Source organism: Saccoglossus kowalevskii, chromosome 8, assembly GCF_978046115.1.
Source record: "Saccoglossus kowalevskii chromosome 8, keSacKowa6.1, whole genome shotgun sequence".
In the NCBI taxonomy this organism is placed as follows: Eukaryota; Metazoa; Hemichordata; class Enteropneusta; family Harrimaniidae; genus Saccoglossus; species Saccoglossus kowalevskii.
The window spans coordinates 875,406-898,931 of NC_140648.1; the positions used below are offsets into that span (position 1 = coordinate 875,406).

The following is a 23,526-nucleotide window of genomic DNA, read 5'->3' on the forward strand; positions in this document are numbered from 1 at the left end:
TCTGTGTCCAAACAATATGTGGTATCCCTATCTCTGTGTCCAAACAATATGTGGTATCCCTATCTCTGTGTCCAAACAATATGTGGTATCCCTATCTCTGTGTCCAAACAATATGTGGTATCCCTATCTCTGTGTCCAAACAATATGTGGTATCCCCATCTCTGTGTCCAAACAATATGTGGTATCCCTATCTCTGTGTCCAAACAATATGTGGTATCCCTATCTCTGTGTCCAAACAATATGTGGTATCCTTATCTCTGTGTCCAAACAATATGTGGTATCCCAATCTCTGTGTCCAAACAATATGTGGTATCCCAATCTCCGTGTCCAAACAATATGTGGTATCCCTATCTCTGTGTCCAAACAATATGTGGTATCCCTATCTCTGTGTCCAAACAATATGTGGTATCCCAATCTCTGTGTCCAAACAATATGTGGTATCCCAATCTCTGTGTCCAAACAATATGTGGTATCCCTATCTCTGTGTCCAAACAATATGTGGTATCCCTATCTCTGTGTCCAAACAATATGTGGTATCCCTATCTCTGTGTCCAAACAATATGTGGTATCCCAATCTCTGTGTCCAAACAATATGTGGTATCCCTATCTCTGTGTCCAAACAATATGTGGTATCCCTATCTCTGTGTCCAAACAATATGTGGTATCCCTATCTCTGTGTCCAAACAATATGTGGTATCCCTATCTCTGTGTCCAAACAATATGTGGTATCCCTATCTCTGTGTCCAAACAATATGTGGTATCTCTATCTCTGTGTCCAAACAATATGTGGTATCCCTATCTCTGTGTCCAAACAATATGTGGTATCCCTATCTCTGTGTCCAAACAATATGTGGTATCCCTATCTCTGTGTCCAAACAATATGTGGTATCTCTATCTCTGTGTCCAAGTATTCTGGATCAGATTCATAACTCATATAGTCATGATTACATGGACTTTGCTGGGGATACCTTTTGTGTTCATATGATTTGTGTATTTTTCATCTGGTCAAATTAGAATCTGAATTTAGCTGTGTTAACCATCTTATTGGCAACGTCTTAAATTAGGAAAATTATGGATTAGCAAAATTAGCTAAAATAACATGCTAGCTAATAGACATTGTTAACAGTAAATATGAATTGCTTACTCACGTACCTATTTTCTAAGATGCAGCACATTACATAGACACCACTATGACCAAGATGTGTGCCTAATAAGTTACGCATTAACTGAAAAATAAAGTAATCTAATGCAGTATAAACAGGTTTGTTTGATCAAGAATTTATTTACAGTACAGTTCTCGCGGAAGCTTTGGCTTTTGTGGCATCATTGTCGCCTACGCATGGCTTCATTGTCGCCTCAGCATCGCATCATTGTGGCATCAGCTTCGCGTCATTGAAAATTGAAGCTGTGTTCGCCTCGCTATTTTGTGGCATCATCGTGGCCTCAGCTTCGCAGTCTCATGGCATCAACATGGCATCAGCTTCAAAGTATTGTGACATGAGTATGACCTCATTATTTGCACGCAGAAGGGCAGTAGACAAAAACATGTACAGAAGTTCGATATGTAATCGATTTGAAATTCAAGGCGAATAAAATAATATGATCAAGAGTAAAATGACATTTTAAAAAGATATCTTGTTTAATTATTTTAGTGTTGCGAGTATTGGGCACCAAAAACTTTGCGAAGTACATTACAATCGGCAAGGTGACGAGTTTCATATTGACTGGAAGGAAAATCGTGATAAATTCAAATCACACGATGCAATCGTCGTTCTGATACAACACAATTTGCTGTATACGAAGTGAAACTGTTCTTGTTATAAAATTTACCTTTTTTCGCTCATTTTATTTGCTGCTAGAAGAGCAGATTCAGATTCCTCATTTCGGTGGTATTTTTCTGTGTTTCGTTTAGTTTTAGCCGAGTCCGACCCCATGCCCGGACTACTAAAACATGCAACACACACGTACGCCGCCGGGTGCGTCGGCGTCATCGCCAGTCATCTTGATACAAAGTTCCAAAGCAAGTGCGTACATTTCCAACATATGATTGGATGGTTGTGGTGGCGTCGGTCTGGTAAAATTTGACAACCAATTCTCAAAATTAAGTCACGATCAGTGATCTGAGCTCGATCTATACGTACTTTAAAATTATTCTCACAAACATATTTTCGAATGAAAACGAGCCATGCCCTGTAAAAAATCGAATAGCGCTTGACATGCAGGAATAATTTATTGGGCTTCAGAAAAAAAAAACGTGTCCATTTAGTGTGGCCGTAAATATTTGGTCACCAGCCGATGAACAATTTGAAAATCATGATTCACACGGAAGTCTTTCGATACTGAAAATCATCGACCCCAGTCTGGTTTACCTTATTTCCCAACTTGCAAAACTGATTTGTATCTCAGCCCTGTTTGTTTTGTTTTTTCTTTTTTTTGAACTGAGGTAAAATCCCATCCGTTTGTCAAAATATACCGATGTTTTCCAGTGAATAATTGCGAAGCCTGTCACAGCACACAAAAAAACTTTGTGAATCGACGATGGAGATTGGATGGTACGACGACCCTTCAATTTGCGTTAAATATGTTTTGTTACAACATCATTGATTGGCTGAGAGTCACCTGATCGGAGCACGACCTGGGTCACAGAACCATATTAGTCCGTATTATCAACAGGACTTTGCGAGAAAACCACACCCACATTTTCAACCATTTTAGCGCGGAAGTTGCCAACAAATGTCAAAAACTCGTGAATTGTATAAATTCGAATAAAATAAAGCTAGCGATTCGTAAGACTGGTTAATAATATATCCCCCGATGCTCTTCGATTTTTTTATTTCAAGGTGAGAAATGGATACTAGTAGTTGAAGTTCCATCGATTTCAAGGCGACTATTTAACCGCGACAACTCTACGCTCTGTTGTAGTTTCGCGAGGTAAAACAAAAATACAATAAATAGTACTTGTTTAATTATTTGGTTTTACAGCCCGCAAATTACGGGACATGATCCCCATGAATTGCGATAAATAAATGCTGATTGTGTTGAATGACGGACGTCGGGACCGTTTGGGGAAACAAATTACGGTCGGTAGACATTTCAAACAAATGAAATTATTAACGAAAGACGAGATTATTCTAGGTATTTACGATCATTCAGTCATACCAAATATATACAAAATTGACAAATACACAAAGATGTGTAATAGTAGGCCATTTTTATTTTATCCTTAGAAATATTTTCTTTCACTCAGTCCACGTCCATGCGTGGGAATTCTATTTAGCTTCATGGTCCTTCGGCTTGTCTTCTGCTTGGGGGGAAACAACAATAATTATACAAATCGTAAACTCAACACAATCAGGAAAAGAAACCCAGACAACCATGTTGTACTTCTGTTGAATACATTTTGTAGCAGTGAGTCACGTTGGAATATTGTCTAAAATAAAATATTCAATCCCATCCAAATCTAGGTCAAAAGGTCAGATTGCGTGCATATAATTATAGATAGTTAAAACAAAAAGTATTTGAACTTTTGACGGTTGTTCAACATCTATGCACGGTTACTAAACTAGTAACCGTGATCTATGAAAACCAGAAAATTTTTAGTAGTCCGAATTGTTGCACGGTCGAAAATGAAACGGAAATTGATCGGTCAAAAGCGGAAGCGGTCAAGAGGTTTGGGGGAAATGAGTACAGTACTTCTTTGTTTGATGAAGCGATGCTGATGCCACATTGTCGCCATAATGAGGCCACAATGAAGCGAAGCGATATTCGCCTAACTTTTTAATGTCGCGACATTGAAGCGATGCTGAAGCCATAACAATGCCATAATGATGCGATGCTGAAGCTGAAGTGAAGCCAAAGCTTCCGCGAGAACTGTACTGTATACATTAGAGACATAGCCACATGACTGGGATATTTCTGTCCATTCTGACAATACTGTTGCCAGCACATGATATACTGATACGAAGCTCAAACAGAATATCTCAAATTATAAACAAAGAGTGCCCTCACTGGCAGACATCATTTTACCTTCCAGCTAGTTTGACAGAATCTTACTACATTGACAGTTCTACAAAGAGCTGTGATGAAATGGTGCAGCGAGTCGACAGGTAAACAACTGTAGCAAACGACAGCATCTAAAACTCGTAATGAAACTTCTATATTTGCTTCAGTCTTTTGACTGGTGCAGATAACACATGTATGTCTGAAATAAAAGTACAAGAAATATAAAATAAAAGAAGTAACAATATATTAAAGTTATATAAAACATAGTCATGTGATGGTTACAGCAGGGGGTTTTTCTGGAAAAAAACTGCAAGAGAGAGCACTGCATTTCAGCGGCACCACTAAGTAAAGATAGGGTTCTCCCTACTAGGGTGTGAAGTTTTTGATAATTCTAAGTTAAAATTGAGCATTCTATGGCTTCCTTGGGGCCAAAATTACTATCAGACAGGTCACAGTTAAAGACTGTGGCTACATGTGATCCTTGGTCATTCAGAATTTGATGGTTGCCAGAGGATCTGCTCCCCAGGGTAAGGGGTGCATAGCCATGGCATGAGGGCGCTGCCCCCCTGTTCCCTTGTTTAAAAAAATCCCTGGTTACAGCATGTAAACCATGGCAATCTTGAATGAGGGTGAGTGGTTCACATGACAAACCATCACATGACCCTGATTTAACTAATCATGATTAGTACTACAGCTATCACGAATTAGGGAGCATGTCAACCCACACTTAATAATTTGTAGTCAATATACCACGCCATAACCAGGTTACCGCAAAAAACACAGTATAGTAATAGTGTCTATATCCTTTGTCTAGTAATAGTGTCAATTTTAAGTCGTCACTTGAGCAAGACAAATATAATGTTTTCAAATTCAGAGCTGCATTGTCAAGGTTACGTTGTTCTTCTCACAATTTGCGTAATGAAAAGGGAAGACATGAAAATGTCCCCTTTGATAATTGATTGTGTGCAGGGTTTTACATCATTTTTTAGATGTGGGGGTCATTGGGACCCCTTGTCTGGACATTTTGGGGTCATACACAAATCAAGAAATTGATATCTGTTAAATAGGGAAAAACAATACAATGGAGAGTTAATGACATGATTTGAGTTCAATGGAGGAGGTACCAGTATGAAAAAAATCATCTATCGGATTCGGCTGATACCCCGCCCTGGGAGATCTTATGGAGGATTCGATTTTTTAAAAATAAAATGTGGACCAAAAGATCGCCCGGGCGATGTTATGGCAGTTATTACGAAGTCCATCTTGACTGGGAAAATTACCCTGCGTTGAAAGAAATGGTCTCAGAAAATGTTTAGAAAAAATAACGTTGACCAAATATAATCATGCAAAGTATAAATTCAAAGTGTTTTAATACATTGGTGAGAGGTCGCATTTTACCTGAACAAGAACATGCACTGAGAAGGAAAAGCAAGCCAAAGTCGAAACGGGGTGCATCATGTACATGACACAGCACACGCTGTGACAACAGAGTGATCAGCGACATCATTTTGGGACGCAATTGAACTTCAAGTAATTCTTTGCGAAACTTGCTGCGTGGTGTTGACCGAAGTTTTACCCCAAGTCACGCACTGAACTGGTGTGTTACCTTAGCAACCCTTTTCTTTCGTGCTCTGCGCGTCGATCTAGTAAAATTGTTATTATATCCCAAGGTACTGTAATTGCGCAACTTGTATGCAACTCTGTACTGGCTTTGAATATATCAACGTTTACTTAGTGCACTGCTTTTTTAATTACGTGAATTTGTTTACAATGTTCTACCGGCTCTGAATATTTCAACTTTGTAATGTATTGCTTTCATGATAATTACGTAAACTCAAGTTATTTTTACTATTGTTAGGGCACTGACAAGAGGTACTGGGTTTGTGAATATTTCAATATTACCGACTTGATAATGCGATGCATTTGTAATAATTACGCAAACATAAACATGGGCACATTTAAATCATTGAAAAAGATAGTAGTCAGGTGTCTACGGAAAGTCAAGAAAATATTTTAAATTCCAATGGTGAATTATTTTATTCGAAATGAAGTGAACATGTAATATACCACCACAAGCCACACAGCTTGACGCAAATCAATATAGTTACTTGTCATTTGTTCAAAAAATCTTTCAACTCTCACAAATACCATGAACGCGAAGAGTATAACTGCGGGTTACTGAAAGGGAACAAACGTCTTTTTTGACAAAAAAACGGAAGATTATGTGTGCAAGGTTAGATTTATAGAATGTACATGACCGCTTAACTCTGTGTTTTTTTAATAATCATGTCGCATGTAAAACGCAGGAGACATTTCAGTTCGTCCAATTCATGTTTACCGATCTTGAACTTTTTGTATGGAATGTGATACAGACAAAGATTAAACATTACTGATACCTACCGTAGTTAAATCAACCAAGACGCTCGAATCAGGAAGGCTTGGCTATTTTAAACTTCATAAATAGCATTCTTTTCAAGCGTAGACTTTATTCGAGTGTAATAAACATAAGTGAAATGTCATAATACGCTACAACAATTCGTATACAGCATTGAATTTATTGGAGTTTTATGTTTTTCGACTTCACAGTGAATTATTGTTAGCGTCATATTTGAAATAGCGCGCTCAATGCAAGATGTCGCACAGGAAAATTGGGGTCTGTAAAAATGTTTGTTGGTTCAGTCAGGCAATGTGTGGACCAAGACATCGCCCACTATTTGAAACATCGCCCATGGGCGGGGTTTGGGATGGGCGGGGTATCAGCCGAATTCGGTAATTTACTAAGTTTTATCAAGGTCTTTATTCACACAACAAATTCTGAACATGCATGAAATCGGTAAAAATATCACAAGGTAGATCCCGTTTAGCCATAACATAAACAGTTCGCAGCTGTGCTGCGTATGATTTCAGATTGTCACTTGTACCTTAATATTTCCTCTCGTTTGCTACCTGACGAGCGGTCGTAAAGTCTGACTTCATGAACAACACATGTACACTGTTTATGTGACTTCTAGAGTCTTGATGCCGGATGAGAGTTGAGTTTCGAAAATTTGAACACCCGTTAGTGAAAGGGTTTTTCGCTCTCACACAAACTTCACATTTCATAACATTTCGGTCTGATATGTAACAAAGCCATTTAAAACGATTTAGCCACCCATTGTTGAAAGAAAAATCCTTCTTTGGTAAAACGTGAGACTTTTCACTGGACGTAGCTGGTGAAGCTTCAATGGGAGAACTAGTAGACAAACTGGATGGTCTGCCGCCAAAGAAACAACGGAGATCGGCCTGCCTTGGCACTGTCGCCATGTTTAATGTTGAGAACCATTAGAAATTTAGAGCCAATCAGAAACAAGCTAACACCTTGAAAAAGTATAAACACAAAGCGTCTACGTAGTACATTTTTTGTGATTGGTGTAAGATTGGAGTGTTCCATTTGAAATTGAGGGAGGTTCTAGTGTTACAAGAGCCCATTTAGCACTGCACTGCTGATTTATGAGGGTCATATGGTCATAATTATGCATCAATGACGCAATATATTGTGTCATGTAAAACCCTGGTGTGAATACTGTGTTGAACGCAATCAACTTTATATTGAAGACAAATATCATTTTATAGCTATTTGCCATCGTTATCAACGTATTAGAGCAGAATTTGTATGGTTTTGCACCAACCCCACTTACAACAAATTTATCTCGCTCATGAGTTCAAGAAACGATGTAATTTTAAATCATTTTGAATTATTTTTATTGTTACTATTGTTAAGTGAAACTGTATTTGCTCTTTGGGCCAATGGCCTTTTGCTTTGCAATAAATATATTAGTGTCTATACATTGAAATCTACCAATAACTTACTGTACGAATCCTGATATAATTTCCTCTTCAAGATAGCAAGCATTAAACTTGATGACATTGACCAGCAAAGCCAGTAAGTCGTTTTCTCTAGAGTAAATGGATCGCAAAAACAATTAATAATGTCCCAAGAATCAAGCATGAGTTTAATCTGGACTGCAGAAAGTACAATTACAAAAGAAAATTGTTCATTGAATGGGCGAATAACAAATTTGAATGAATCAACTTACTTATGTGCATGTACAATTTCTGGTATCCATTCTAAAAGAAAAATTCCAATTTCTTCTTCAAAGTAAGTGAGGTCTTTACCATTCTCACTTAACGCTTTCAATAAATCAAACCTTGAAATAAAAGATTGTTTATTTTGAATGGAAAAAATAAATGACAGTCCAGAACTGATGACAACTTACAGCTATTGGAGAGGCTACATTTATAAGGATTGGTGTACTACAATTGGTGTCAGGTATCATTTGGATATTTATTGGGGGGAAGCCCCCTGGGACGGTCAATGATTTTCAGCCATACAAGTGATTTGTTTTGAGATGGATACAGATTCATTACATGTTCATATTAAATTATGGTTCACAAAATCAGTGGTAGCATAGATTGCCAAGAAGACTGCACTCTGGTCAAACTCCTTAGTGATAGATTCATTTAAAGAACCCGATCCCCATTACATCTTTCATGTGTGAGCTAGTAACATCATGATTAAATACCTCTCAATGCCTTGATTATGAAAGTTTTATTTTCATGTGTATTTCCTGCAATGCATATATTTTCTCTTAGAAGTGGGGCACTACCGTAAAAGGGTTAATTATTCACTGGGTTTTAATTTTGCTTATTTCGCTGACTGGAAAATGCGCTCAAGTAAAACCCAGTGAATATGTAAAATTAGCTTAGAACACATTATCTAAATGATAAAACTGAATTTAAAATCTACTAAATATCCCTGAATATCAGCGAAATTTAAACCCAGTGAAAATTAGTCATTTTACAGTACTTCAACGTTTTGTAATAAATTTTTTTTGAAATCTTGATATTAAATAAAAAACAATTGTAAAACTGTTATAATAAACAGCACATGTCATTTACCTAGCTGGCAAGTCTTCTTCTACAGCATGGTCCTTAATTAATCTGAAGAATATGGCTCGATTTATACCAAGTTTATCATACTGAAATAAATGTTTTAATTTTAATGTAATAATCTTGCAACAAATCCAGAATGTTTCACTACAATTCAGATAGATATTGCAATTGGAAAAACTCTTATTATACACACATGATGCCTGTGTTGTATGAAACTCAGTATGACATCACTGGAATGGATCGATACATTTGTTTCAGAAACAAGTCATTGAAAATGACACAGTTCCCATAAAATTTTTGAAAGTTCTCTTTGTGCTCGTCATATTAAAGTGGAAGGGTTGTCGCGAGCGTGTCCTTGAAACTTGAATTCCAAGATTGTTTATTTACATCAAAACACGTGTTCCTTGTAGTAGTAATATGGCCAAAAATAAAAACAGCCGTTATTGGGCCATCTTTGATCTGATTATGAAACGCACTGATATGTATGATGTATGTGCCAAATACGAATGAAAATGGTACATAAATTGTGGAAATATAGTAGTAAGACCAAAAAGTCAGATGGCTGTCAATCGGCCATCCTTGACCAGATTTTTAAACAAATTGTCATGGACATGCATCCTAACATGTATAAAGTACATGTATATGCCAAATTTGAATGAAAACTGACAGAGCACATCCAAGATAACGCATAAAAAAAAACAAGATGCCTGCCAGTCGACTATCTTTGATCCAATTGCGAAATAAATCGTCATGGACATGTATCCTAACATGTATAATCTATGTACTAAGTTTGAATGACAACTGACAAAGCGTGTCCAAAATACATTTTCAAAAAACAAGATGGCTGCCAGTCGGCCATTTTGAATCGAATCACTAAACCACTGCCCGTGCATATGTCCCACATAAGGTACTAGGCACATGCAAAGAATGAACGGAATCGGTCCACAGGATTCTGAAATATGACTCTGGACAGACTGACGCACGGACGGATGAACACACAGACGGCCGGACGGACAGACTCAGGAACTCACGAACGGTCAGGGACATGTATCCTAACATGTATGATCTATGTACTAAATTTGAATGAAAACTGACAAAGCATGTCCAAAATACAACATTTTCAAAAAACAAGATGGCTGCTAGTCGGCCATTTTGAAGCCAATCGCTAAACCACTGCATGTGCATATGTCCCACATAAAGTACTAGGCATATGCAAAGAATGAACAGAATCGGTCCAAGGGATTCTGAGATACGACTTAGGACGAACGGACAGAGACCGAATTATCAGTCCCCGTTTTCGGACTTCGTCCTAACGGGTACTAATTACACTGATATTGCAAATGGCTCTCCAAAAAGAGAGGAGAGCTCAAAGACGTGGGAAGTAAATCATAACAATCCTCATCACTGAAATAAAAATCAGGATATAATTACACACTGTACATTGAACCTATGAAAAGAATGTGTGTTCGGCCACTGTCTGTGTGTCTGTAACAATTGATTACAGCCTATGTTAGGCAGTTCCAAACACTTAAAAAACTTACCTGTCCAAGAATAAGACATTTTAGAAATCTGAGAGTTGCCAGTCTATATTCCACTGGCATTTGCGGATTCAACAGATCCTGTATGGACAACCATAGTGCTTCTATGGCATTCTATGGAAACAATATAAAATAAAGAGAAATTTAGTAAACATAGTTATGTAAAAAAAAATCAGACTTTTAGAGGAAGATACTTTATAAAAACTATAAATGCATACTTTGAATTATACTGAAATTATAGTTCTTCACTAATGGACAGCAATGTTTCAATACAATTGCAACAAAATTCAAATTATTCTTTTTATTGAATTCAGTCCAGCAACTGTAAATCAAGCAAATAACACCGAATAAACGGCAAGGTAAAGACTATGTCTAATTATAGTAAACACGTACTGCGTGCGTGACTCGAACCGGCGCTCGCGTATGGCACCTAATCGCCTAGCTTCACGCCACTACACGTCTTCCCCTCGGCCACGGGGCATCCCCAAAAAAGGATGCTTAATAACCGAGCTTATTACGTGCAGAGAACATGAAACCTGTCCACGCGATCCGCGCCACACAGAGTGGCCAGAATGCGGCAAAGGCCTTCAGATCTGGCTGTAGTAGGATGGTGAAAGTAATGGTACAGCATTGTAACAGTGAATAAGTACTGAGAAATAATTTTAAACTCATAGTTGCTGTCGACATAGGAAGTAAAGTAAGCAAATAACACCGAATAAACGGCAAGGTAAAGACTATGTCTAATTATAGTAAACACGTACTGCGTACGTGACTCGAACCGGCGCTCGCATACGGCACCTAATCGCCTAGCTTCACGACACTACACGTCTTCCCCTCGGCCATGGGGCATCCCCAAAAAAGGATGCTTAATAACCGAGCTTATTACGTGCAGAGAACATGAAACCTGTCCACGCGATCCGCGCCACACAGCGTGGCCAGAATGCGGCAAAGGCCTTCAGATCTGGCTGTAGTAGGATGGTGAAAGTAATGGTACAGCATTGTAACAGTGAATAAGTACTGAGAAATAATTTTAAACTCATAGTTGCTGTCGACATAGGAAGTAAAGTAAGCAAATAACACCGAATAAACGGCAAGGTAAAGACTATGTCTAATTATAGTAAACACGTACTGCGTACGTGACTCGAACCGGCGCTCGCATACGGCACCTAATCGCCTAGCTTCACGCCACTACACGTCTTCCCCTCGGCCACGGGGCATCCCCAAAAAAGGATGCTTAATAACCGAGCTTATTACGTGCAGAGAACATGAAACCCGTAATAAGCTCGGTTATTAAGCATCCTTTTTTGGGGATGCCCGGTGGCCGAGGGGAAGACGTGTAGTGGCGTGAAGCTAGGCGATTAGGTGCCGTATGCGAGCGCCGGTTCGAGTCACGTACGCAGTACGTGTTTACTATAATTAGACATAGTCTTTACCTTGCCGTTTATTCGGTGTTATTTGCTTACTTTACTTCCTATGTCGACAGCAACTATGAGTTTAAAATTATTTCTCAGTACTTATTCACTGTTACAATGCTGTACCATTACTTTCACCATCCTACTACAGCCAGATCTGAAGGCCTTTGCCACATTCTGGCCACGCTGTGTGGCGCGGATCGCGTGGACAGGTTTCATGTTCTCTGCACGTAATAAGCTCGGTTATTAAGCATCCTTTTTTGGGGATGCCCCGTGGCCGAGGGGAAGACGTGTAGTGGCGTGAAGCTAGGCGATTAGGTGCCGTACGCGAGCGCCGGTTCGAGTCACGCACGCAGTACGTGTTTACTATAATTAGACATAGTCTTTACTTTGCCGTTTTTTCGGTGTTATTTGCTTACTTTACTTCCTATGTCGACAGCAACTATGAGTTTAAAACTGTAAATCAACACTGCCTAATTTGCTGATTATGATTTGCTGATTATGATTTGCTGAGCATGGTCAAACAGCCATGCTCACAATGTCTGAAAAGCAGACTAAATTTGGGCTGTCAGGCACAGTAAAACAGCCATGCTCACAATGTGTGGGGAGCAGGCTAAATTTGAGCTGTCAGGCACAGTAAAACAGCCATGCTCACAATGTGTGGGGAGCAGGCTAAATTTGGGCTGTCAGGCACAGTAAAACAGCCATGCTCACAATGTGTGGGAAGCAGGCTAAATTTGGGCTGTCAGGCACAGTAAAACAGCCATGCTCACAATGTGTGGGAAGCAGGCTAAATTTGGGCTGTCAGGCACAGTAAAACAGCCATGCTCACAATGTGTGGGGAGCAGGCTAAATTTGAGCTGTCAGGCACGGTAAAACAGCCATATGCTTACAAGGCCAGGGGAGAAGACTACAGCTAATAAATGGTCAGTACACGTACATTCTCTAGTCTTTTCTCAGTCACCAATTCACACAAGTCTTTTAATACCTTCAGCCTTTGACTACCTGGTGATTCAGGACCTAGACCCTATGTGAAATACAACAAGTATGAATATAACGTACTTCCCTGAGTATAAGCCCAGGGGCCTGAACATGTAAAATCTGATTATTGACGAAGTATTTTTATCAATGCAATGCGGAAGTGTATTGTTGCGATGTTAAAATGCAATCTGTTAACACTAATTTCGACAAAAAACGATGACTTTTTTCCCTAAAAGCTGTTGATTCGCAATTTTCGAAAGGTAAACTGAGGGTGAGGGAAGTATTTAAACCTTTCACGGCTGCCAACAAGTCAGCCTAAGAATAGTTTGCTCGTTCACACCCCATTCACGATAGTCAAAATGAACAAGATTATTCGGAAAAGTAAAACGATGATGATAGTGACCAGGTTTCACGACTTGACGATACATCTTTGCCGTTTGGAAAACTACTACTCAAAAGAAATATGGATTATTTCAGTATTGCAACATCAGGGTTCATTCAGATTAAATAACAGAATAGAAAACGAACTATGCCGTGCACTCTGAAATTAAAGCGAGTTTTCTCTTAAAAGCTGGAACCAAACTACCGTACCAATCATGATTTTTATGCAGTGAAATACACTTATTACATGCATATTTTAATAAATGTTGTCGATGCCCGGTAAAAACACCCTGGGCCTATACTCGGGAATGCCCTCAACTTGTTAAATGTCCAAAAACAGAGGGGTGGGCTTATACTGGGGAAGAGGCTTATACTCAGGAAAGTACGGTAACATTAATAAACAAACTGAAAGGAAATGAGCACTAATAGAAGTGAGTGGTCCACACATTAACAAGTAATTACATTCCATAATCCCAGTTACAATGTAGTTCTCAAGTTTAAATATTAAAGTTTGAACATGATATGATTTGGCTTCAAAACTGCATTCACTAAAACAAAGAGGCCAATAGTCGGCTATTTTTAGTCTGATTTTACAAACAATGTGACATGCATTAACCTTTTCACCACTAGACTTTCGTGTCCAAATTTGTCTGCATTTTTTCTAATATTCTTCAATACTAACCCTAGTTTTGGAGCCAACAGACAAAATTTGAGTAAATTTTCAGTTTTTATTCAAAAAATTTGGCTATTTTTGTCCCAATATTCTGAAGAAAAGTGCAGACTATAGATGACTATTTTGTGAATTTGTTATGAAAAGAGAGAACTGGTGGTGAAAATGTTAAGGTTCCATAAAGTTCAATGTACATACTAAGTTTAAACAAAATCTGTCTTTGCTTGACCAAGATCCATAATTGCATAAATGCTTGATTTTGATTAATTTTTAACATTAATATGGCAGTCATTCGGCCATCCTGAATTGAGCTGTCAAAAGAATATATATGTAAAAATATATATAGTCAGAAAATATCCGAGAATACTGCATCCAAATGGGGACTACCCAGTAATAAATATATCAATGTCAAAATATTAAAGTATATACTATTTTTGCTCGATAAGAAGTACATATAAATTTATTGCATTCTAAATCATAAAAATATTGCATGTTTCGACCAAAGAAACACCTTCGTAATTTACCTGAGTACATGCGCTACTAAAAGCAAATATAAAGACACATTTTAAGAATGCATTTAACAACTGTACCTTCAAGTGCTCTTCTGTGATTAGGAAGATCTCGGAGGTCGGTTTTACTTGAACAGTAAAACTACCACTTTTCTTACCAAACAAATTTTTGAACTTTTGCCTCAGGGATTCTTTTGGCTGTGCTTCTGACATCTTGGATTCTCAGTCTATAATAAAGAGATTTGTACTGTGCAATAATAATTACCACAATATATTTTATTCAGTGGATTATGTTTATTGGTATTTAAAGCAGGGATCTCGTAACCTGCGCATGTGTCAGATGGCCATAGTGCGTCATTGTTTACAAACAAGTGTCTACCCAAGATCTATTATGTTTTAGCGTGTGTTGTTATCGTCGCTTAGGACTCAATTCCCGCATGTGCACAGGTGACGACGCTCCTGCTTCATCCAAGAAACATTCAAATCAGTATATTGTACTTTGAACATCAAACTTTTTTAAAACCTCATATTATTAACCTTTTGAGCACCAAAGTCAACTTCAGGCACCATGATGTATGGGTGTGTTTGCATGAGTGAGTGCGCAGGCGAGAATACAACCCCCCCCCCCCCCCAATAAAGACCGGGACAGCCGAACATATAGAGTAATCCGACGAGCGCTTCTCGAAAGTGCGCCCTCATACGCCGTCGCCATTACTGGGGGGCATATACCACTTTTTGTTGTTCTGAATGTTTTGTTTTGTTATTGTTATTTTTGGACTTTACTCAAGTTTCCATTGGTACGTTCCAAATAAAAAATTCTATCTATCTATCTATCTACCACTCACAGTCATGGGGTCCCATAACAAATTACGTAAAAATAATAATAATATTTATTAATTACATGCGAACTCGTACTATTGCCACCACTACAAACTCACCTACAAATATTTAATACGTATTTCCAATGATTATTTTCATGGATATTTGGAAAGACGATGTTAGAGACTGGCTAACATGTGGAGCCGAATGATCAACAGAAGGAGGTCAACCTATAGGACTGTACTCAGGGCTAGAGACTGGCCAAAGCTGGAAATTCAGACTTTGTGTAGAAATTGTTGTAAAACATGATTTTGTTTCGTTTGTGTGTGTCCAAATCGCTACTTGCACGTACAGAGTTAAGCTGTTTTCCAAAACAATCAATGGAGAACAGACGTAGGAGAATTATTCTCGTTAGTAACTGGGCAGTCCCCTACCAACACGGTCGGTGTACAGAATCGTAGGTTGTTCATATGGTACGATTTAATTTTTGTTGTAGAGACTTACTAGGGTTAGTGGATAGTCATTCTTTGTAGAAAATGATGGGCATTGATCGCCAAGAAGATCATTGTAACTACACTGATGAACACTCGTAAAATAACATGGCAGCACAAGCAATTTCATAACTATTGAAATATTTAAGTTGTTGTTTCTTGATAAAACAGTCAATGGGGTACCTTCCTAGCTCACCATAAACAGCCATTTTTGGTGTGAATTTTGAGAGACCAAGAATGAACCGACAAAATGAAAGATGGACATCCTCAATTGCAGACTTAGTTGTGCTTTCATCACCCCAAACATCACTACCATATACAATAATTGGTCTTATCAGTTTGTCAAATAAAGATAGTTGGAGGGGTATGTTTAGTGAGTTGTCATAACCGAGTTTGCATTTCATCCCTTTATTTTTTAAATTATTGATACCCTCTTTATGTTTGCCATTAGCACTTATAGTTATACCCAGGTAATTAATTTGCTTAACAATGGCAATTTCTTTTTCAGCGAAGAAGAATATATTATTGCTCAGGGCTCTGTTTGATTTATTGTATACAATAACCTTTGTTTTCTCTGTATTAACAGCCAGGCGCCATTTTGACGTATATATTTTTAAGTTGTCTAAACAGTTTTGTAGTTCCCTAGCAGATTTAGATAAAATGACAACATCATCTGCATATAGGAGACAACTTACTTTTAAATTATCAAGAACCGAGGAGTCACAGTTTTCAGAGTTGAAACAGTCAGGTAGATCATTTAAGAAAATGTTAAAAAGAGTAGGGCTAAGATTGCACCCTTGTCTGACTCCAACTGTTGATTTAAAGCTCTCAGTTAAACCCTCTTTTGTTTTAATTCTGTACCTGTTGTTTTCGTACATGTTTTTTATTATATCAAACATTTTACCTGATATGCCATTTTTATGGAGTTTGAAATAGAGACCATTATGCTACACACTGTGAAACGCCTTTCTAAAATCTATGAAGCAAGCATAGATTTTATTAGACTTGGAGGTTATGATATCTTTTGAATGGATATTATTATAGAGATATTTTTGTACAAAAGTTTTTAATATAAAGAGATTGTCTGTGGTCCTGCAGTTTTTCCTAAAACCGAATTGATGCTTTGAAATAATATTTTGTTTGTCCAAGTATGCTATTAGCCAAGTGTTCAGGATACTGGTAAACAGTTTTCCTAAGCAGCTAGATACTGCAATCCCTCTGTAGTTATTAGGAATTGTCTTGGACCCTGACTTGTGAATAGGAACGACTAAGCTCGTGTTCCAACTGGCTGGAAAAATGCCTGAATTATATATATGAGTAAACAATTTTTGAAGCCCTTCAAGAATGTAGAATTCACCATATTTAAACATTTCATTACAGAGCTCGTCCTCCCCTGATGTTTTATTTAGTTTAAGTTGATTAATTGCTTTTTTGATTTCAGGTATAGTGATTTGGGCATTTAAATCATTTTTGCTGTTTGTTTTGTTTTCAACAAAATAGATCCTCTGATTCCCTATTTACCATTTATATCCACAGTTTGTCTGAAAAGGGGTAGGCAATTTGAGTTTATTTCTTTCTGATAAGGGGTAGGTGTTTCAAACAACCAGCTACACACCTCTGGCAGTATTTTTGCAAGTACCCCCCTCCCGGGGGTTGCCTGCATTCGCACTCAACATGTGTCTTTGGTGAATGGATTTGGCACGTAGTTTGTTTCCATTTTTTAAAGTTTTTTATCGCTGTTCGTGCATCCTAGAAACTTACAGTTTTTTTCTGACCCTCCCATGATCATAAAAACATTGAAACTATAACACTAGTTAAAATTATGGTATAAAATTTTGATCAAAACAACATTACACTGACGAAAAATTTCCACTTGATTATCGATTCACGCTGCCCCCCCCCCCCCCCCGGTAATGGCGGCCGTTAGCGCGCCGCCTACGGCGAAGGGGTAATTCATCTGCTTCTCAGATTCGTCTATACGACGGTCTGTGCACAACAATATCAATATCGCGAGTGCAAATCTGCGAAATGACAAATAATGTAAATGTGCAATACGTTTAAACCGTAAAGATTGTTGAACTTACCTTTCATAAATTGTATTAATCGATTACGAGCTGAGTGCACGGGGAAATTTGGTTAGATAATGATACAAACATGTGACCACAGTGCACACAAAAGAATCAGGGGCAAAAGGTGGTGTGAGTCACGTCGCAAAGCATCATGGGAACAAAAAGCGTGATTGGTTCATTTCACTCGCGGCAGCCATTGTGTACACATCGCTTCGTTGACTTCGCTTTGCTTGTTCAGGTGCGTTCTTCTCAGTTTTCGTCCAATTTTGACTGCTTCCTCCATTTTTCTTAATAGTAAGTTTTTGTTTTTCCATATTTAGTGACGGGATCTCAGACGTTTGTATTTATATGTAGTATAGTATCATTGTTTTTACCAACGCCACAATCATCATTTACATTTGCTGCAGTTTATGCAGCTCTCTTGGTCGTGGTATAAGTTGCGGGGCGACCAGAGAGCTGCAGTTCCCTTCCCTAAAGAAATGCACAGATTTTTAAATATGCCAGTTATGTATCATTAAAATTGTGATTGTAATAAAATTACCTCGACTTGCAGGAAAAAATAGACAAATATGTTCTCACAAATATATCTGTTACTGATTACAGCAAGCTTTAAGCAAATTTGCCCGTGTAAATGAGACTATTTCACGTTAAAACTGTGCCGAAGTGAAACCTCCGATTGAACGCCGCCATTTTGAAGCCGACCTCTATCACGTGACTTGGCTCTTTTAGTGACGAGTGTAATCAATCACGTGACTACAGCAGACGGCCATCGGCGCCTGTCTGGGACAGCGCTTCATGTGACGAAACAACGGCAGACGGCTTTTTATAATTTTAATTTCATTTCATCATTAAGTGACTCATCTTTTTTTGAAAAAATCAAATAAAGTACATGTATTATTAAAAATATTTTTTTCAAGCAGTTTTATTTATATATTGTGACAAATCTAAAAATAATCTTGTAACTTGCCAAAGAGTGTTACAAGTGACAGGAGCAGACAGCAGACAGCATGGAATTCACAAAGGACAAAATTGTTGAGTCTTTTGACCAGAATCTGAAAGATATTTTTAAATTTGACCTAAAAGCTCAACAAGTAGAAGGTACTACTTGTATTTTAAATAATATACACACATTGGCCATATTACCAACAGGGTATGGCAAAAGTATGATGTATATTTTACCACCAATGCTCCTCAATATTATGCGGAAAGAGACAACAAGCCAACGGGGTAATGGGTTTCAGCTTTAGAACATTCACTAATGCATTGTCAACAGTTTCTGGGGTTTTAAGTCTAGATGCAATGGATTGCCTGCGATACCCTTTAACTTTCTTCTGGAACTCATCTCCACAATGAATGCAAGAACCTGCCATTCTCAATTTTCAGTTAAAATGTCAACTGCGCATGCTTCGTCATTGTCATGTGATCAGGTCACATGACAGGTCATCTTGAAATCCGTCGTTCAATCAATTAAATTACGTTCGGTCTAATTATACACAGAAATATATACTTTTCAAGAAGAAATAGTCCTTCATTTTCGGTCAGTAGATACCTAAGATGTTTGTGTTTGCAAGGATAACTTTTATTCGTTTTAAATTTCATTGAAATCGTTCGATAACATCAAAAATAGTGTGCGCCCCGGGATCCCGGGGCGGCGAACTGTGCGGTTCTCAATGGACGCGATCTGCAGCTCTATGGCCGCAACGTAATATCAAAATAGCTTAAGCGGCCAATAAGAGCTGCTAAACTGCAGCAACATTTACATTTGCTCACTGATTTAGAAGGTTGATGTGGCTGGATATCGGTAACAGTCTGCTTTGAACATGATATCAAATATATTGTTTTCAGCTCAGTTATGGGAATTAAAAATCTATTTGGTGAATTACTTGGCGCTGCTAGGCCAGTTGGACTGCAAGAAAAAAAACTTGCATACGTTATTCTACATAAAGGATGTTGTGGTTGTGCCACAGATAGTGATTGTCATACCAACAGATAGGTAAATATTATGCATGATTGTTGTTTTTTATTTCACCAGAAAATATACTAAAAATAATACTGCAGAATACTTTATTTTCGCTGGAATTAATTTTCGCTGAAAAGGCTTTTTGGGCGTTTTGTATGGAAAATATTTTCACTGATTTTTGATGAGTTTAATGGGAAATATAGGAAAAAAAAGTATATTCGCTAGATTTTATTTTCACGGAATCATCCCTTCAGCGAAAATAAATACACAATAATAATAGTAATTCTAGTGAGGGCCACAGATATAGTTCATACAAACTAGTCTAGTCTGTGGCCCCATAATACTGATGTTATTAATTAAATTCATAGCACATTTAACTTAATTAAAGATAAATGAAAATACTTTTATACTGACTTTTAAAAATAGCATGACACATTCACGAGATATAGTTTTAACGTATTTTTAAATATGTATCTGCTTTTAATAATTTTTATGGAATCAGGAAGCGAGTTCCAGTTGTTTGCTGCTATATAGGTGATACTGTGTTGATTAGTAGTAAGATTCATTCTTGGAATATAATAATTGGAACTAGTAGCTTGACAAGTTGCATAGTGAAAAAGGTTTCAAGTAGTGGTCAACATTATGGGCAAACAAATTCTTATTAAGATAAAAAACAGACAGGTGTGGAACTTACTGAGTTTATACCGGTAGCGATCTAAAATATTTAGTTTTTTCAACACGAGGGCAGTGGGGGCACGAAAATCTTAAAACGTTATCTGGAGTAGTAGAATTTTGTCGAAAAAGGTTTTGTAGGTGTTACCCCATATTTCAATACAGTAAGTAATATGTTGTAAAAAGAGAATTATAAAGCAGGATAAGAATAGATTGTGATGATGAATTTTATACAAAATACCAATTTTAGGTGATATAGTTTCACAAATTAAGGTACTGAACATTTACAGAAATGTTTCAATCTTTCAATTTACCAAGTTTGTAAACATCTGTATATTGTCAACCATCAATTCCTTGGACTAGCATAAAACGAGCGATTGAATTATAATTAAAGATGAGAACATTTATAAGACAAAATGTAAAAAACTAAATGTTTTAGGTTGAGCTGGGTAATGTATTGAATTAATTTTTATACCTAGTGAAATAGAATGCATTTTGGCATAGTCCAACTACAGAGTTTATAAGGCAGATGCACGTCTTGTGACAAGCTATAACTGAAAGCTGTATGATCATAGTTGTATCAGTTTGAAATTGTTGCAGTTTTGAACTAAACAGTTGCAAATTAACTGTTATGTTTTAATTTAACATCTTCTATTTATTTTCTAGGCTATTCCAAGGATAGGGTTCTATCTGAATTGAAATGTGGCTAACCCAACACTTACATAGCTGATTTTAGGAAAACTGTGAACACATTCAAATATCATCTCGTGTTTGATATGAAGACCAGGAACATCTTAAATCCATATGATAATGATTTCTCTCACCATGACATGCATTATGCTGGAGAGTATCCTTTCAGTTTAATAATGACTCAACTTGACATAAAGAACAATAAGCTTAGATTTAGATTCTATTATAAATCTGTCATTGTATCACCATAAGTAACTGTTTAGCTGCAATTTTGCAGTGTTGCACAGGTAAACTATAGCCTACCATGTTTAAATATGTAAAAATAAAAGTTGTAACCTGAAAACAATAAATATTGCCAATTTATTTGATTCTGAGCATCACAGACTCTGGATGATACATTACAAGTTTATTACGGTATGTGCATACTTCAAGGTGTGTCCTCTAGACAGTACAGTCGCTTTATGTTAATCCATACTGAAACTCTGGGCACAATCCACAATCCAAAATGTTGTAAAAGTATCAATAGCACTTTGTTCTTCATAGTTGTTAAAGTACAAAATAATTTACCAGTATATTGATTTCTTAACTCAATCCATAGCGTTACCTCAAAATGCAGCATTTAATCTGACTCTGGGCAACCTATCAACAAGAACTTTATTGACAATAAATGCTTATAAACCACCTGCTATGTACAACAAGGTAAGAAATTGTAAATACATATCTTGGTCAGTAATTTGCATTGTGTGAATCATTCAGACCTTGAGAGTAAAACAGGATTTACTACTGGGTATTAGACACAATTAAGGGGTGTTGACCTACTTCATTAAATTTTAAAAAATGTACATCTAGCACCAAAAACAAAGGAAATTATTCCTCCCAGATATGCTAGGGCAATTTTATAGATTGACCTTGAAAATGGTTGCCCTCCCAATCCAACAATTAACACCCCATCTTTGAATAAATTAACAGTGATTTTTTTTTTATTATAGGAATTTACAGAATTTTCCGTAACAGTTCTGGAAGTCAATGAGAGTATCACATGGACAATCTCATGTTGCAAAGTCATCAAATTTAACCTAACAAAAAAAAATTTACAACAGATAACGATAATTATGCAAACCGTGAAGACGGAGTGATACAAACGTCAGATCACAGATTGTTATTGTCAAATGACATGAAGATAACCTGCTTTGAACACTGTCTGGTTTTTATTGATAATAAAGAATATGTACTTTTTTGAAAGTGGGACTTCACAGGTGAAGTTTCTGACCTGGAGTCGTTCTCTTAGCAATGTATCTTCAGATTACAATCACTCCAGAGTCTCTATTTAGCGACTTTTCTGATTTGACGTTATCAGATGATAACCAGGGCCCAACAATACATGCACTGTTATTTAAAGTCGTGGTTTCAGAGTATTCCTGGGTTATAGTAAAATTGATACTGGCGACACAATACCAGTACGGTTAAAACCAGATCCGAACAACTTGTTTGATGCTCAAGTCTGTAGATTTTGATTTTGCAGAACTGGGTTATTTAGACCAAGAATTGACAACATATGTACACCCTTTTTTAAAAGCCAATAATTATAACTGATGTTGTTGTAGATAATATAAAGTTTCGAACTACCTGGCTAATTATCTGTTTTTATGCCAAAATAAGTATAACATGAACTGGCAGTCAGTTGGAGGCAGAGGTACTTTAGGAAAAGTCTGACAGATATCTGTCCTATATATATTGTTTAAATAAATCTTTTTGCAATAATTTGCTTTTATATTTTGTATTAAGCAAATTTTGCTAACATAGTTTGTGTTGATATTTGTTGACTTTTCACAGATGAATGAAAAACCTAGTCCTAGACTACGAATTTTATTTTGTCAATGCACTAATCACAGAACCAGGGGTGTCCTATTCAAAAGCCTGGTTTTGCAAGTTTCATGTGTTGACAAAATTTCCCCATACTTCGCCTGATTTGTGGTGAATATAACAGGTTGTCAATTGTACTGTATATCAAATTTTCTGGTGCAGTTCAGTTGCACCCACAAAACAAAACTTAGAGTCGGGGGCAAGTTACACCTTGAACACTTCATAATATTCCTGGAACTGTACCCAACTTGCTGACTATTGTTTGAGTGGTGGTGAAAGGATTAATGAATATTTAATTAAAATATCACTCGTGCAAATTTTTTCAATGAAATGATGTTTAATGTCTCCTGTATACATAAATAGACTTTACAAAAAAATACAACTACATGTTTTCATGAATATTCCCCAATTTTCCAGGGCCGCAGGTAGAAATATTTTTAAAATACAACAAGCAGCCACTCAGCAAGGCACATTTCAATTAAAGATATCAATCAGAATTGCTGTTTTCAACAAGAATTCATCAAAATTAGATAATTG

General features: G+C 37.1%; 1 protein-coding gene and 1 long non-coding RNA gene across 4 annotated transcripts in view; one reads left to right on the forward strand and one right to left on the reverse strand.

Moving 5' to 3' along the window:
• The window catches only part of LOC100375549 (tuberin-like), a 66,482-nt gene extending 48,558 nt beyond the window's left edge, over nucleotides 1-17,924 (reverse strand). Inside the window, 9 exon segments of the mRNA XM_085502005.1 lie at nucleotides 1,153-1,226; nucleotides 4,027-4,201; nucleotides 7,852-7,938; nucleotides 8,079-8,189; nucleotides 8,941-9,020; nucleotides 10,476-10,586; nucleotides 12,825-12,911; nucleotides 14,507-14,652; nucleotides 17,820-17,924. Coding sequence (XP_085358131.1) covers nucleotides 1,153-1,226; nucleotides 4,027-4,201; nucleotides 7,852-7,938; nucleotides 8,079-8,189; nucleotides 8,941-9,020; nucleotides 10,476-10,586; nucleotides 12,825-12,911; nucleotides 14,507-14,638 — 857 coding nt within the window. The 5' untranslated portion in view covers nucleotides 14,639-14,652; nucleotides 17,820-17,924.
• A 30-nt stretch (nucleotides 17,925-17,954) lies between these two features.
• LOC144363596 (uncharacterized) lies at nucleotides 17,955-23,320 on the forward strand. Of its 3 annotated transcripts, none has more exons than XR_014930050.1 (5): nucleotides 17,955-18,042; nucleotides 19,650-19,797; nucleotides 21,103-21,283; nucleotides 21,725-21,825; nucleotides 22,116-23,320. It is a non-coding gene; the product is annotated as an uncharacterized LOC144363596 (long non-coding RNA). The 3 variants fall into 3 exon arrangements; XR_014930049.1 differs by having other exon boundaries at nucleotides 17,972-18,098; XR_014930051.1 differs by lacking the exon at nucleotides 19,650-19,797 and having other exon boundaries at nucleotides 17,987-18,042.
• Nucleotides 23,321-23,526: the final 206 nt, after the last annotated feature.